Genomic DNA, 14604 nt, shown 5'->3' on the forward strand with positions numbered 1-14604 from the left:
CATCCATCACTCCAAGTCGCGACTCCATACCCGCACTCGGGACGCGCCCTCGCCCCACCACCAGGCCTCACTTCCACAATAACGATTGTAATGACCATATAGGCCATCCCGCCTGCACCTTCCTTTTCAAAATTTAATATTCGACACAGCAGCGACCTGCACCCGATTCCGCACACCACCGCGTGCCACCGAGACCAATGCGCCTGTCTTCCGCTACATTGATCGCGCCACATACTGGATAGCTGCGCCATTGCAGGGCACAGTCTACGAGGACTTCGACAAGGTGGAGGAGCGGCTATAGGCTGCACGCAACATCGCCATGGCGACTCACAACTTCGAGGCTATGGCCTCCAAGTTGGACGACCCAAACTCTGGTACACAATACATTGCGCGCGCTGCATGCCCCAATATGCGCGCACATCATCATAAGAGAACAAAGGCTGACTGGCGCAGATCTCAGAGTCAAGGGCACCCAGGCGATTGAAATCCGGGACAACATTGAGAACTACTGTCAAGGGCAGCAGTACGCCTCGTTCTTGAACCACCTCGTCCCCGTGTTCCTCAAGATATTAGATGGCAACCCCGTCTTCATTTCCACGTCGCCCGAACAGGTGAGCGCACAACTTGCGACAACTCTACAGCATTCTGACTCAGAAACAGCGCATACGGAACTGTGTCCTCGAGATCCTGCACCGTCTTCCGATGAACCCGACCGAAGCCATAGAACCGCACGCGGCCAAGATCGTCGACAAACTCATGAGCTTGGTGAAGCTGGAGAACGAGGACAATGCGGTTCTGTGCATGAAGACCATCATGGACTTTCAGCGCCACCAAACCAAGGCGCTCGCGGACCGAGTTCAGCCATTCTTGGATCTGATCCAGGAAATGTTCGAGACGATGGAGCAGGCGGTGCACGATACCTTCGACAGCAACACGACAGCTTCAGCCTCGCAAGGCGTTCCTTCCACCCCGAACAACCACCAATTCTCCCAGTCCCCACGCCCGAGCTCGCCAGCGACCGCCCTCACATCTGGTTCCGCAGGCGATATTGGATCGGAACACCAGCAAACGCGCATGCTGCTCAAGGGAATGCAGTCGTTCAAGGTCCTCGCAGAGTGTCCAATAATTGTGGTATCTCTATTCCAGGCCTACAGGAACTGTGTGAACAAAAACGTGAAACTTTTTGTACCACTGATCAAGAACGTACTTTTGCTTCAGGCGAAGCCACAAGAGAAGGCACATGAGGAGGCCAAGGCGCAGGGCAAGATCTTCACTGGTGTGAGCAAAGACATTCGCAACCGCGCGGCATTTGGCGACTTCATAACAGCTCAGGTTAAAACCATGAGTTTTCTGGCTTACCTACTTAGGGTGTATGCAAACCAGCTGAACGACTTCCTTCCGACCCTTCCTGATATCGTCGTCCGACTGCTCAAGGACTGTCCACGCGAAAAGTCCGGCGCACGGAAAGAGCTACTAGTCGCTATTAGGCACATCATCAACTTCAACTTCCGGAAAATCTTCCTCAAGAAGATTGACGAGCTACTGGACGAGAAGACATTGATCGGGGATGGCCTGACAGTGTACGAGACCATGCGTCCGCTCGCATACAGCATGCTGGCCGATCTGATCCACCATCTGCGAGAATCTCTGTCGAAAGAGCAGATCCGACGCACAGTTGAGGTTTACACGAAGAATTTGCACGACACATTTCCCGGAACCAGCTTCCAGACCATGAGCGCGAAGCTTCTGCTGAACATGGCAGAATGCATCGCGAAATTGGAACCTAAGGAGGACGCGCGATACTTCTTGATCATGATACTGAATGCCATCGGTGACAAGTTCGCGGCAATGAACCGACAATACCACAATGCTGTCAAGCTCTCAGCTCAGTACAGCCAACCGTCCATTGATGCGGTCGACGAGAACCACATGGCCGTTCAGGAAAACCCCCCGGATTGGGACGAAATCGACATTTCCAACGCGACACCCATCAAGACATCCAATCCACGAGACCGGAGCTCCGATCCCATTGCCGACAACAAGTTCCTGTTCAAGAACCTACTCCACGGGCTGAAGAATCTTTTCTATCAGCTAAGAGCCTGCAACCCAGCCAAGATCAAGGACGAGATTGATCCGACCAACGCGTCTGCAAACTGGCATGAAGTGTCGTTTGGCTACAACGCGGAAGAGGTGGAAGTTCTTATCAAGCTTTTCCGCGAAGGTGCCAAGGTGTTCCGTTACTACGGTACTGAAAAGACCCCTGAAACACAAGGCTTGTCACCGGGAGATTTCATGGGCAACCAACATATGATGTCGAGTGGCAAGGAAGAGAAGGACCTTTTGGAGACGTTTGCGACTGTCTTCCACCACATCGATCCAGCCACGTTCCACGAAGTGTTTTCATCCGAGATACCCCATTTGTACGATATGATGTTCGATCACCCGGCGTTACTTCACGTTCCACAGTTCCTTCTCGCTTCCGAGGCTACATCACCCAGCTTTTCGGGGATGCTGTTGCAATTTCTTATGGACCGAATCGAAGAGGTTGGCACTGCCGATGTGAAGAAGTCCTCCATCCTCCTTCGCCTCTTCAAACTTTCCTTCATGGCCGTTACGCTCTTCTCTGCCCAGAATGAGCAAGTGCTATTACCACACGTCAGCAAGATCATAACGAAGTCGATTCAGCTATCCACGACTGCCGAAGAACCCATGAACTACTTCCTCCTGCTTAGGTCATTGTTCAGAAGTATTGGTGGCGGTAGATTCGAGCATCTGTACAAAGAAATTCTTCCCCTGCTGGAAATGCTACTCGACGTGCTCAACAACCTTCTTTTGACGGCGCGCAAGCCGGCTGAAAGGGATCTCTTCGTTGAACTATCTCTCACAGTGCCAGCACGACTCAGTAACTTGTTGCCACATCTCAGTTACTTGATGAGGCCACTGGTCGTTGCTCTGCGTGCTGGCTCGGATCTTGTCGGTCAGGGTCTTCGTACTCTAGAGCTCTGCGTGGACAATCTCACCGCCGACTATCTGGACCCGATCATGGCCCCAGTCATCGACGAGCTGATGGCTGCACTATGGGAGCATCTGAAGCCTAACCCGTACAGCCACTTCCACGCTCATACCACGATGCGCATTCTTGGAAAGCTAGGCGGACGCAATCGCAAGTTCATCACTGGCCCACCAGAGCTGGATTTCAAACCGTACTCTGATGATCAGTCATCTATTGACATTCGACTCATTGGATCTACCAAAGACCGTGCCTTCCCCGCAGCGATAGGCATCGACACCGCCATCGCGAAGCTCCACGAAATCCCAAAGACTCCAGCAGCCAAAAAGTCCGACACGTTCCATAAGCAACAGGCTCTTCGCCTCATCACCGCACATACGAAGCTGCTGGTCGGTTTCGACAGCTTGCCAGAAGACTTCGCCCAGCTAGTACGCCTGCAAGCGAACGACTTGTGTGCCAAGAAGTTTGATGTGGGATACGACATCCTCACCGCATCAGAGCGCGAAAAGTCCATCACCAAGAAGACTGTAGAACAAGAGACTCTCAAGAAACTGCTGAAGGCGAGCATCTTTGCTGTTTCGGTACCTGAGCTGAAGTCGGAAGCGGAGGCTCTGGTAAGCAACTTGGCAAAGCACTTCACGCTTCTGGAGCTTGGAACGCAATTTGCCACTCTGAAACACAAGAACAAGCCGTTCGATGTGCATTCAGGAGAAGGGCCTGTCGTGATCGAGAGCGATGTCATCTCTGAAGCTATTGGCGAGTCTCTGGCGTCAGAACACGGCGCAGTGCGGGACGCTGCTGAGCAAGCCATCATCACAATGCGCGATGCTACGAAGGCAATCTTCGGCAATGATAGTTCCTTGGACAAGTTCGTGTTCTTCAATGAGCTGTCAAGTACGTTTTGCCACAACTGTCATGCTGATGACTGGTTCATGAAGTCTGGCGGAACTCGGGGTATTGAAATCATGATCAAACAACTGGGTCTTCCCCAATCATGGCTCGTACCCCGCCATTTCGAACTTGTTAGGGCACTCAACTTTGTCATGAAGGACATGCCTATCGATCTCGACTCGAAGACGCGCATACAAGCAGAGGGCCTCATCCAAGACCTCATCCGACGCTGTCACAAGAAGACGACCAAGGAAGATTTCGATAAGGGCAACAACATTACCCTGAAGCTCTGCCAACAGCTCGTGGGTGATCTCTCGCATATGAACAAGAGTGTGCGAGACGCAACCCAGAAGGCGTTCCAGGTGTTGTCAGATGTGACCGAGTTGAGCGTCAGCGACCTGATCACGCCGGTGAAGGATAGACTCATCTTACCGATTTGGACCAAGCCGCTGCGAGCACTACCGTTCAGTATTCAGATTGCCTACATTGACGCGATCACTTTCTGTTTGAAGCTCAAGAACAACATCCTCGAGTTCAACGAACAACTGACGAGATTATTGATGGAGTCTTTGGCACTAGCCGACGCCGAAGACGAGCACTTGGCAAGTAAGCCTTTTGAGCAGCGGAACGCAGATCACATCGTCAACCTACGAGTTGCATGCATCCGTCTCCTCTCCACCGCTCAAACCTTCCCTGAGTTTAGCACGACACCGCCGAACCAGACCTTCCTCCGCATTATCGCTGTCTTCTTCAAGTGCCTGTATTCGAAGTCTCCAGAAGTGATTGAGGCGGCGAACATCGGCCTATCTGGCGTTATCTCAGCTACAAACAAACTGCCCAAAGATGTCCTCCAGAGTGGACTTCGTCCTATCCTTGTCAACCTCCAGGATCCAAGGAAGCTCTCTGTCGAGAATCTTGACGGTCTGGCACGGTTGCTGAAGCTCCTCACAAACTACTTCAAGGTGGAGATTGGCACACGTCTCCTTGATCACCTTAAGAGCATTGCGGACCAGAACAGTCTGCAGAAGATCTCGTTCACTATGATCGAGCAGAATCCCAAGATGAAGATCGTCACCGGTATCTTCAACATCTTCCACCTGCTCCCGGCGGCCGCTGCGACGTTCCTCAAGCAAATCATCGAGAAGGTTATCGAGCTTGAGACGGCTCTTAGAAGGACGCACTACAGCCCCTTCAGAGAGCCGTTGATCAAGTACCTCTGTATGTATCCCAAGGAGGCTTGGGACTACTTCGCACCCAATTTGAAGGACCAGACCCAGGGACGCTTCTTTGCACAGCTACTCGAGAACCCAGCAAGCGAAGTACTTCGTAAGCAGGTGACAGAAGATGCGTCTGGCTTCCTGAGCGCCATGAACCCTGAGGGTACCGAGAAGGAGAAGTGCCAGGCTCAACTCAACGGTATTCACATTGCGTACGCTCTCAGCCAATCCGAAGAGACGAGTAACTGGCTCGTTTCGAACGAAGAGCTGCGAAAGGGTCTCTTCGACGCAGCCAGGGGACTGGAGAAGAAGCTCAGGGTGAACACCCTCGACTCGGAGCTACGTCTGGCAACAGAACAAGCTGGTGATCAGATTATGATCATCTTCACCACGTACCTGAAACAAGAACCGAACAATCTGGATTTCTTCTTCGAAGTAGTAGATGCGGTCACATCTGAGGAGTTGAAAGCCTCACCGCGCCTGTTCGATTTCATCTATGACCAGATCATCTCCAGTGAGTCTGTGGATTACTGGAAGACGATTGTGAACAAGTGTATCGATCTGTACACTTCCCGTAACTCTTCCCAGAAGACGAAGACGTTCATCTTCCGCTACATCGTCAACCCCATCTTCGCCATGGATGTGAAACGCAACTGGGACAGCCTGTTCGGTCCAAAGGCCAAAGGTACCAAGTTCATGGACAAGGCCATGACTGAGGCAATCCACAGCCGGCTCTGGAAACCGCAGTCCACCCTGGAGCTCTCAGAAGACACGGCCCAGCTTGGTGTCGACCACTCACGGATGGAACTCCTTCAGCTTACCACCCTCCTCCTCAAGCACTACCCCGGGATGATACAAGATGCTCGCAAAGACGTCATCAAGTTTGCTTGGAACTACATCAAGCTTGAAGACATCATCAACAAGTACGCCGCTTACGTGCTCATCGCCTTCTTCATCGCTGCATTCGACACGCCTGTCAAGATCGCCGTTCAAGTCTATCAAGCCCTTCTCAAAGCACACCAAAACGAGGGTCGATCGTTGGTAATGCAGGCGCTTGAGCTTATGGCTCCTGTCCTGAAGAAGCGTATGCCAGGTGGTGACGCCAAGATGCCTCGCTGGATCCAGTATCCTCGCAAGATTTTATCCGAGGAAAGCTCGAACCTGCAGCAGCTGATGAGTATCTTCAATTTTGTGGTTCGTCATCCGGACTTGTTCTACGAAGGCCGTGAACATCTATCCTCCATCATCATTACGGCGTTGTCAAAGATTGCGCAACCTCCGAATCCCTCGACCGATGCAAAGAAGCTCGCGTTGAATCTGATCAGCCTAATCAGAACATGGGAAGAACGTACAGCAAGCGAGAGCGCCGGTCCTGTCGAGCGTCCATCTCAGTCGCCTCAAGCACTAAAGAGGCGAGCAGACGGGTCGGCAGTAGTCACTGACTCTTCATCGAGGGGTTTCGTGGCCGGACCTGGCATTCGTATGATGCTTATCAAGTATCTGATTCAGTTCATCGCCTATCTTCCAGAACGCTTCCCTGTGGCTTCACCAAAATCCAAGGACCCGACAGCGGTCACCACCACCACACCACAACCTGCGGAGATATGCAAGAAGGCTGTGCAGTTATTGCATGACTTGCTCTCGCCACGATTATGGAGCGATCTGGACCTGGATCTCATGCTCAGCAAGAAGATCGAGGAGATCCTGTTGACCGAGATGAAGCAAGAGGACAAACCGGAAGTGTTCAGCACACGCATGATCAACACGCTCCAGATCGTAAAAGTCATCGTGAATGTCAAGTCGGATGACTGGGTACTGCAGCGCATTCCTCAATTCCAGAAGATCTTGGAGAAGCCAATTCGTTCTGAGAACCCAGACGTGCAGGCCAGTCTTCACGCAACCGATGAGTCGGACGACGGCACAATGAAGCTGAAGCCTATCCTCAAGCGCATCCTCGAGGTCATGCCTGAGCCTGTTACGGATGATGAAGGCAACATTGAAGAATCGCCCTCTACCGAATTCGTAAACTTCCTTGGTACGATTGCTACGGAAGCTCTCTCCAATAGCTCCTACGTCAGTGCCATCAATATCTTGTGGACCTTGTGCCAAAAGCGGCCTGAGGAGATCGATCAACACATTCCACAGGTCATGAAGGCCTTCCAGGGCAAGATGGCCAAGGACCACCTTGCCGGCACCAGCGGCATTCCAGGACAGCCAGTACCACCTGCTATGCGCCCCGAAGGAGCCAACCCACCTACTGATCCTCGTGAGGTCGAGATTCAGACTGATCTGGTACTGAAGACAGTTGACATCCTGGCTGCGCGCATGAACGAGCTTGGCGAGAACCGAAGGCCATATCTCAGCGTGCTGGCTTCACTTGTTGAGCGCTCTCAGACCAACTCTGTCTGTATGAAGGTACTAGATCTCGTCGAAGAATGGATCTTCCACTCCACCGAGCCAGTGCCTACGCTTAAGGAGAAGACGGCAGTCCTAAGCAAGATGTTGCTCTTCGAGCACCGCGCCGACACTTCGCTACTGACTCGCTTCTTGGACCTGGTAATTCGTATCTACGAGGACCCCAAGATCACTAGGAGTGAGCTTACCGTGCGGATGGAGCACGCATTCCTGATTGGTACTCGAGCGCAGGATGTTGAGATGCGCAACCGATACATGACCATCTTTGATAAGAGCTTGAGTCGCACAGCAGCCAGTCGCCTGAGCTACGTGCTTGCGTCCCAGAATTGGGATACACTCTCCGACAGCTACTGGCTCAGTCAAGTCATCCACTTGATGTTTGGATCGGTCGAAATGAACACGCCGGCACAGCTTCATTCGGAAGATTTCCGTCTCATGCAACCCACCGCTTTATTTGGTTCATATGGCAGGGATCCGAGGATCGCCGACGTCATGGTTGATGACGAACTGGAAAATCTTGTAAACGGTCATCGCCGCTTCTGCAATCAATTGGCCGACATCAAAATCAAGGACATCTTCGAACCACTTGGTCACCTACAACACACCGATAGTAACCTTGCTCATGACATCTGGATCGCTTTCTTCCCGCTGGCATGGACGGCGCTTACGAAGGATGACCAAAGCGATCTTGAGAAGGGTATGGCCGCGCTGCTCACCAAGGACTACCATTCTCGTCAACTCGACAAACGACCCAACTGTGTTGCGACCATGCTTGACGCCATTGTCCATGCTAGACCGCGAGTTAAGTTCCCGCCTCACATCATGAAGTACCTCGCTCAGACCTACAACGCATGGTACACGGCTGCTGTCTACATGGAAGACTCCGCTATCTCACCTGTCGTGGATGTCGAGAAGCTACGCGAGAGCAACCTGGACGCCTTACTGGAAATTTACAGTGGCCTACAAGAGGATGACCTGTTCTACGGAACATGGCGGCGACGTTGCCAATTCATAGAGAGTAACGCTGCTCTATCATACGAGCAGTGCGGCATCTGGGACAAGGCACAGCAGATGTACGAGGCTGCCCAGATCAAGGCCCGCACCTCAGTTCTGCCGTTTAGTACTGGAGAGTACATGCTTTGGGAGGATCACTGGGTGATTTGCGCGCAGAAGCTTCAGCAATGGGAGATCTTGAGCGACTTTGCTAAGCACGAGAACTTTAATGATCTTTACCTGGAATCAACCTGGCGCGTATTCGATGCTTGGCAGAACGCTGAGACCCGCGAGCAGCTTGATGCAACTATCAAAGCTGTCAGCGACGCGCCCACACCACGACGAGTATTCTTCCAAACTTTCATGTCTCTTCTCAAGCTTCACAACAAGCAAGAATCGCAACCGGAGTTCCATCGACTGTGCGATGAATCCATTCAACTTTCGATCAGAAAATGGCACCAGTTGCCCAGACGCATTACCCAGGCCCATATCCCGCTACTTCAACACTTCCAGCAGCTCGTCGAACTTCATGATGCCAGTGTTATCTGCCAGAGTCTTGCCCAGACTACGCAAGTCAACCTTGATGTCAAATCTCAAGAGCTGAAGCTGCTCCTCAGCACTTGGCGCGACCGCTTACCGAACTTTTGGGACGACATCAACGCGTGGCAAGACTTGGTAACCTGGCGACAACACATCTTCCAGTTGATTAACGGCGTCTACCTCAACCTCCTCCCGCCGACTCAGAACAACGCTAGTGGCAACTCCTTTGCCTACAGAGGTTACCACGAGACGGCATGGATCATCAACCGCTTCGCGCACGTCGCACGCAAGCACAACTTGCCAGAAGTCTGCATCAACCAGCTTGGACGTATCTACACCCTCCCAAACATCGAGATTCAAGAAGCTTTCCTCAAGTTGCGCGAACAGGCCAAGTGTCACTACCAGATCAAGGCCGATCTCAACAGTGGGCTGGACGTGATCAACAACACCAACCTGAACTACTTTGGACCCAACCAGAAGGCAGAGTTCTACACGCTCAAGGGTATGTTCCTGGCCAAGCTGGGTCAGAAGAACGAAGCCGGCGAGGCATTCGGTACCGCGTTGTACTTCGATATTAAGCTCCCGAAGGCATGGGCGGAGTGGGGCCGATACAACGACATGCTCTTCAAGGAGGAGCCGCAGAATCTGGAGAGGGCCGAGGCAGCACTCAGCTGCTATCTCGAAGCAGCCAGCCAGTTCAAGAACGCCAAGTCAAGGAAATTGTTGGGACGTGTGTTGTGGTTGCTCAGTTTGGACAATCCGGAGAGGAAGTTGGCGGAGAAGTTTGAGGAGTTCAAGGGTGATACACCGGCATGGTATTGGATAACTTACATTCCACAGTTGTTGAACAGTCTGTCACGACAGGAGGCGCCGATCGCCAGATCCATTCTCGGCAAGTTGGCGAAGACGTATCCTCAGGCATTGTACTGCCATCTTCGAACAACGCGAGAGGATATGGCGGTTCTCAAGAAGACGCACGAGCAGAAGGAGGCAAAAGAGAAGGCTGCAAAGGCCAAGCAACAACAGGGGCAAGGGTCACCCGCAACGAAGCAGGCTTCGCCAGAAACCAGACCCGGATCCAGCACCGGCAGCCGGCCAACAACCGCAGGTGCGGACATTAAGGCTGCTGCGAACGGCACGCCCAACGGCACTGTCAAGACAGAAACTGCTACGCAAGATGGTGCACCAGCTCCTAGCGACGCAGCCCCAGCGCCGAAGAAGCCGTGGGATCATGTCGAAGAGATCAGCGCTATCCTCAAAACGGCTTTCCCTCTCCTCGCCCTCTCCATGGAGACGATGCTTGACCAGATCCAGAAGAACTTCAAGTGCCCACCTGACGAGGATGCGTATCGACTCATTGTTGCTCTGCTCAACGATGGTCTGTCATATGTCGGTCGCCAGCCTAACCTATATGCGAGGGAGATCAAGCTACCGCAATCAACTGAAGCAAACATAACACGTTTCGCCGAGTCGGTCCTCCCGCCCCACATTCGCAAGGCTTTCGAAAAGGACTTTGTTACCAACAAGCCAACGATGTACGAGTACATCCAGAAGCTGCGCACATGGCGAAATCGCTTCGAGGAAAGGCTCGATCGCAGGAAGCTCACAGTTCCGCTCGAACAGTATACGCATCAGCTTAGTGAGTTCCGCTTCCTCAAGTTCGACGATGTAGAAGTGCCTGGGCAGTACCTGCAACATCGCGACAAGAACTCCGACTTTGTGCGCATTGAACGCTTCCTGCCAGATGTGGAGCTGGTGCGCGGTGTCGGTATTTGCCATCGCCGTCTCAAGATTCGTGGTCACGATGGAAGCGTGCACCCCTTCGCTATTCAGTTCCCGGCTGCTAGAAGTTCCAGGCGCGAGGAGCGTATCCTACAACTCTTCCGCATCTTCAACGGCATACTGGCTAAGCGCAAGGAGAGCCGGCGAAGAAATTTGCAGTTCCATCTTCCGCTTATGGTACCGATTACCCCTAGTGTGCGTATGGTACAAGACGACCCGTCATATATCAATATGCAAGGTATTTACGAGGATTACTGCCGGAAGAATGGTATCAATAAGGATGAACCCGTGCTCTTCAGCATCGAGAAGCTGCGAGCACTCCAGCCAGTAAGTTCTTCAGACGTGCATGCAAGCCGCCGGTCTCTAACCCAGCCCCAACAGAAGAACCTTGACCACGCCAACAGCATTCGCCTCGAGACATTCGCTGCTGTGCAAGAGAAATACGTGCCCCCAACGGTCATCCAAGACTACTTCCGTGCTACCTTCCCCACCTTCGCCGACTTCTGGCTCTTCCGCCGTACCTTCAGCTACCAACTCGCTGCGCTCACGTTCATGACCTATGTCATGCATATGAATACGCGCTTCCCCCAGAAGATCAGCGTCTCGCGCTCTAGCGGCCGCATTTGGGGTTCCGAACTGATCCCGAGCATGGCAGTTGGTAAGCCCATCTTGCACAACTCGGAACCAGTACCTTTCCGCCTCACACCCAACCTACAAACTCTCATGGGGCCGTTGAATCTCGAAGGCATCTTCGCTCCTAGTGTCATGACAGTCGCGCGCTGTTTGATTGAACCCGAGGGCGAGCTAGAGATGCAACTCAGCATCTTCATGCGCGATGAGATGAACCACTGGTTCACCTCGCAGCACAAGGCCAGCCAGCTTACTCCCGAGGTGCTCAGGGAGAGTGTGCAAAGTAATAGCGATCTGGTAGTCAAGAGGGCCAGCGCGATTGGTAGCCTACCCACGGGCGCCAATCTACCTGCGAACCAGACAGTAGTGGACTTGGTGGCTGTTGCGGTGCATCCGGCCAAGTTGAGTCAGTGCGATCCGCTCTGGATGGGTTATCTGTAAGGGTCTGAGTTCATTGAGGAGATCGGTGTTTGGTGTTTTTGAAAAAGGGGACATTGAATGCTTTATGGGGACTTTGATGGGCAAAAGAAGAGAACATTGAGGAGTTTGGACATTTTCATATTTATGTTGCGTTAGGTATGCAAGGCGTTGATATAAACGGTCAGGGAGGTATAGTTGTTAGGTTCATTCGGACAAACTTGCTCTTTTAGCTTCTTATCTGTATGTTTTGCGGCACATGCCTCGTGCGACATGGCGTTGTACTAGTAGATATTTTGTATGGAATACAGTTACATGTACCTAAATCTTGACGAATGGTTCGTTGTGCATCATGGCGATAGATCTTGGCCCTGATTGCCCTGTCTTGCTCTCGCGGATGTGCTGTGCGGCGTAGTACACGTATCAAAGATACGATAAATGAACTCGTCGTGAGTTGGGCGAGATGCGACTCGTCTCGTTCCGATCGTTTCCGAGAGTTCCGATATCAACGCGTCACCCGCTGAGGCGAACCCACATGGACAGCTCCATTCCCAGCCACCATCTCTCCCTAAGGATGAATCTACTCAGCAGTGTCAACATATATTTTGCTGCTTGCGATACGTTTTTTTCTCGGGACATTTTGCTACGGAAGGAACTCATCAAATGGTCTCAATGCACGTTGGTCCTTCATAAGTTGTGAACCCGTGTTTCCACGAATCCCTTCCTAGCTCACGACATCGGCTTCGGCTCGCGCCTGTTCATCTCCACGAACACCCAACAGATAGTAATCCATCAATCAATCTGGCAAAGCGGCCTCAAGGCGTGCGCCACCGAAGTTCGAGGCGTACACGTTGAAACACGTTTATACTAAGCATTACGACAAGCATTACCGACATGACGGTCGTCGGCTCGCTTGCTTCAGGCTTGTTCGCGATAGATGAGCTGACGCGCGCTCTAGCATGCTTCTGGAAATTTCGGACAATTTATCTGTCTTCCACGGGGGATGAACGTACTCCCATGGCGAACACGGTCTGCTAGATCAGTAAACATAACGGCAGCGTGGTGCTTCTCGTCGCAGCCTTTGGATTTTCCGGGGGTGCAACATAGGGGCGCTATCATTTCTGCGGGCCCACCAGGGACATGAGATTGGCATCGATCTGTGCTAGGATTTGCAGATGGCCTTCGTGTCTAGCCTCACCATCCACGTATATCCCACTCTACTCTCAGGCTTCGATTCTCTCACTCTTCAGTCTTGTTTTCGTTGTCGCTCGTTTTCACTCCAGTCATTCGTTCCTGTTGAGCAGGTCTTTCATTCACGATGCATTTTTCGCAATTCCTGCTTGCAGCGGCTGCTATTGCACCGGCACTCGCACAGCTGTCGGGCAAGGTCGGGCCTTTAACCACTCACGCGGCCAAAACGGCCAAGAAGAGCTGCAACGTTATGGATTATGGCGCGAAAGCCGATAAGTCCACAGATCTTGGACCAGCCCTTCTCAAGGCATTCACTGCTTGCAAGGCAGGTGGTACTGTCGTTGTTCCTTCCGGAGACTATGCCTTGAACACCTGGGTCACGTTTGAGGGTGGCAAGGCGTGGGCGCTGCAGCTTGACGGCACCATCTACCGTACGGGTACCGATGCTGGAAATATGATGTTCATCAGGAATGCCAACGATTTCGAGATGTTCAGCAGCACTGGCAAGGGTGCTATTCAGGGTACGCAAGGATGCTATTCGAGATCGGTCATGTTCCGTCACAGTGCTGATCACAATTACAGGCAATGGTTACCAAGACCACAAGAACGGCAAGCGAAATGGCGCGCGTCTTCTTCGCATTGAGAAATCGACCAACTTTGGGATCCACGACATAATTCTTGTCGACGCGCCCATGTTCCACTTCGTAATCAACAACTGCACGAACGGCGAAGCCTACAACATGGCGATCCGCGGAGGCGACTGGGGTGGTCTCGACGGTGTCGACGTCACCTGTACCAACTGCTGGGTACACGATATCATGGTGACTAACAAAGACGAGTGCGTAACCGTAAAGTCGCCTTCCAAGAATGTCCTGATCGAGAATATCTACTGCAACTGGAGCGGTGGCTGCGCCATGGGCTCTCTTGGCGCTGATACTGCCATCTCTTCCGTTGTATACAAGAACATCTACACTTGGAAATCTAACCAGATGATGATGGTAAAGTCTAATGGTGGCAGCGGCTACGTCGAAGATGTTGTTTTCGAGAATTTCATCGGTCACGGCAACGCCTGGTCTCTAGACATCGATCAAAAGTGGGCTTCGATGAGCGCTATTGCTGGCAATGGCGTGCAGTTGAGCAACATGACATTTAGAAATTGGAAGGGAACAGTCGAATACGGCCTGAACCGCGGGCCTGTCAAAGTCGTCTGCGCAGAAAAGGCGCCTTGCACAGACATTACCATCGAAGATTTGGCCATGTGGACTGAGAAAGGCAGCAACAACATCTATCAATGCCAGAATGGTTACGGTAGCGGATTTTGCTTGAAGAAGGGAAGTGGGGGCGCTTATCCAGCCACTACCAGCACTCAAAATGCTGCACCCACTGGTTACTCTGCACCTACCATGAAAGAGAACCTCCAGACTGCGTTTGGTACAGCCAGTCCCATTCCTATTCCTACGATGCCGGCAAGCTTCTACCCGAACACACCACCGATTACGAAACTTGCTGGCCATTAAC

At 52.3% G+C, this 14604-nt stretch overlaps 2 protein-coding genes across 2 annotated transcripts; both read left to right on the forward strand.

The window, feature by feature from the left end:
* Positions 1–319: 319 nt before the first annotated feature.
* Positions 320–11919, forward strand: J4E92_000762 (uncharacterized protein; the record flags this gene model as incomplete). The annotated part of the gene is made up of 4 exons (XM_051492177.1): positions 320–374; positions 454–611; positions 661–11175; positions 11230–11919. The coding sequence occupies 4 exons, from the start codon at positions 320–322 to the stop codon at positions 11917–11919; spliced, it is 11418 nt and encodes a 3805-aa protein (XP_051357689.1).
* A 1294-nt stretch (positions 11920–13213) lies between these two features.
* J4E92_000763 (uncharacterized protein) lies at positions 13214–14603 on the forward strand (the record flags this gene model as incomplete). The annotated part of the gene is made up of 2 exons (XM_051492178.1): positions 13214–13607; positions 13669–14603. The coding sequence occupies 2 exons, from the start codon at positions 13214–13216 to the stop codon at positions 14601–14603; spliced, it is 1329 nt and encodes a 442-aa protein (XP_051357690.1).
* Between the last annotated feature and the right edge of the window lies 1 nt (position 14604).

This window comes from Alternaria infectoria (assembly GCF_024043175.1).
Source record: "Alternaria infectoria strain BMP 0036 chromosome Unknown scaffold_1, whole genome shotgun sequence".
Classification (NCBI taxonomy): Eukaryota; Fungi; Ascomycota; class Dothideomycetes; order Pleosporales; family Pleosporaceae; genus Alternaria; species Alternaria infectoria.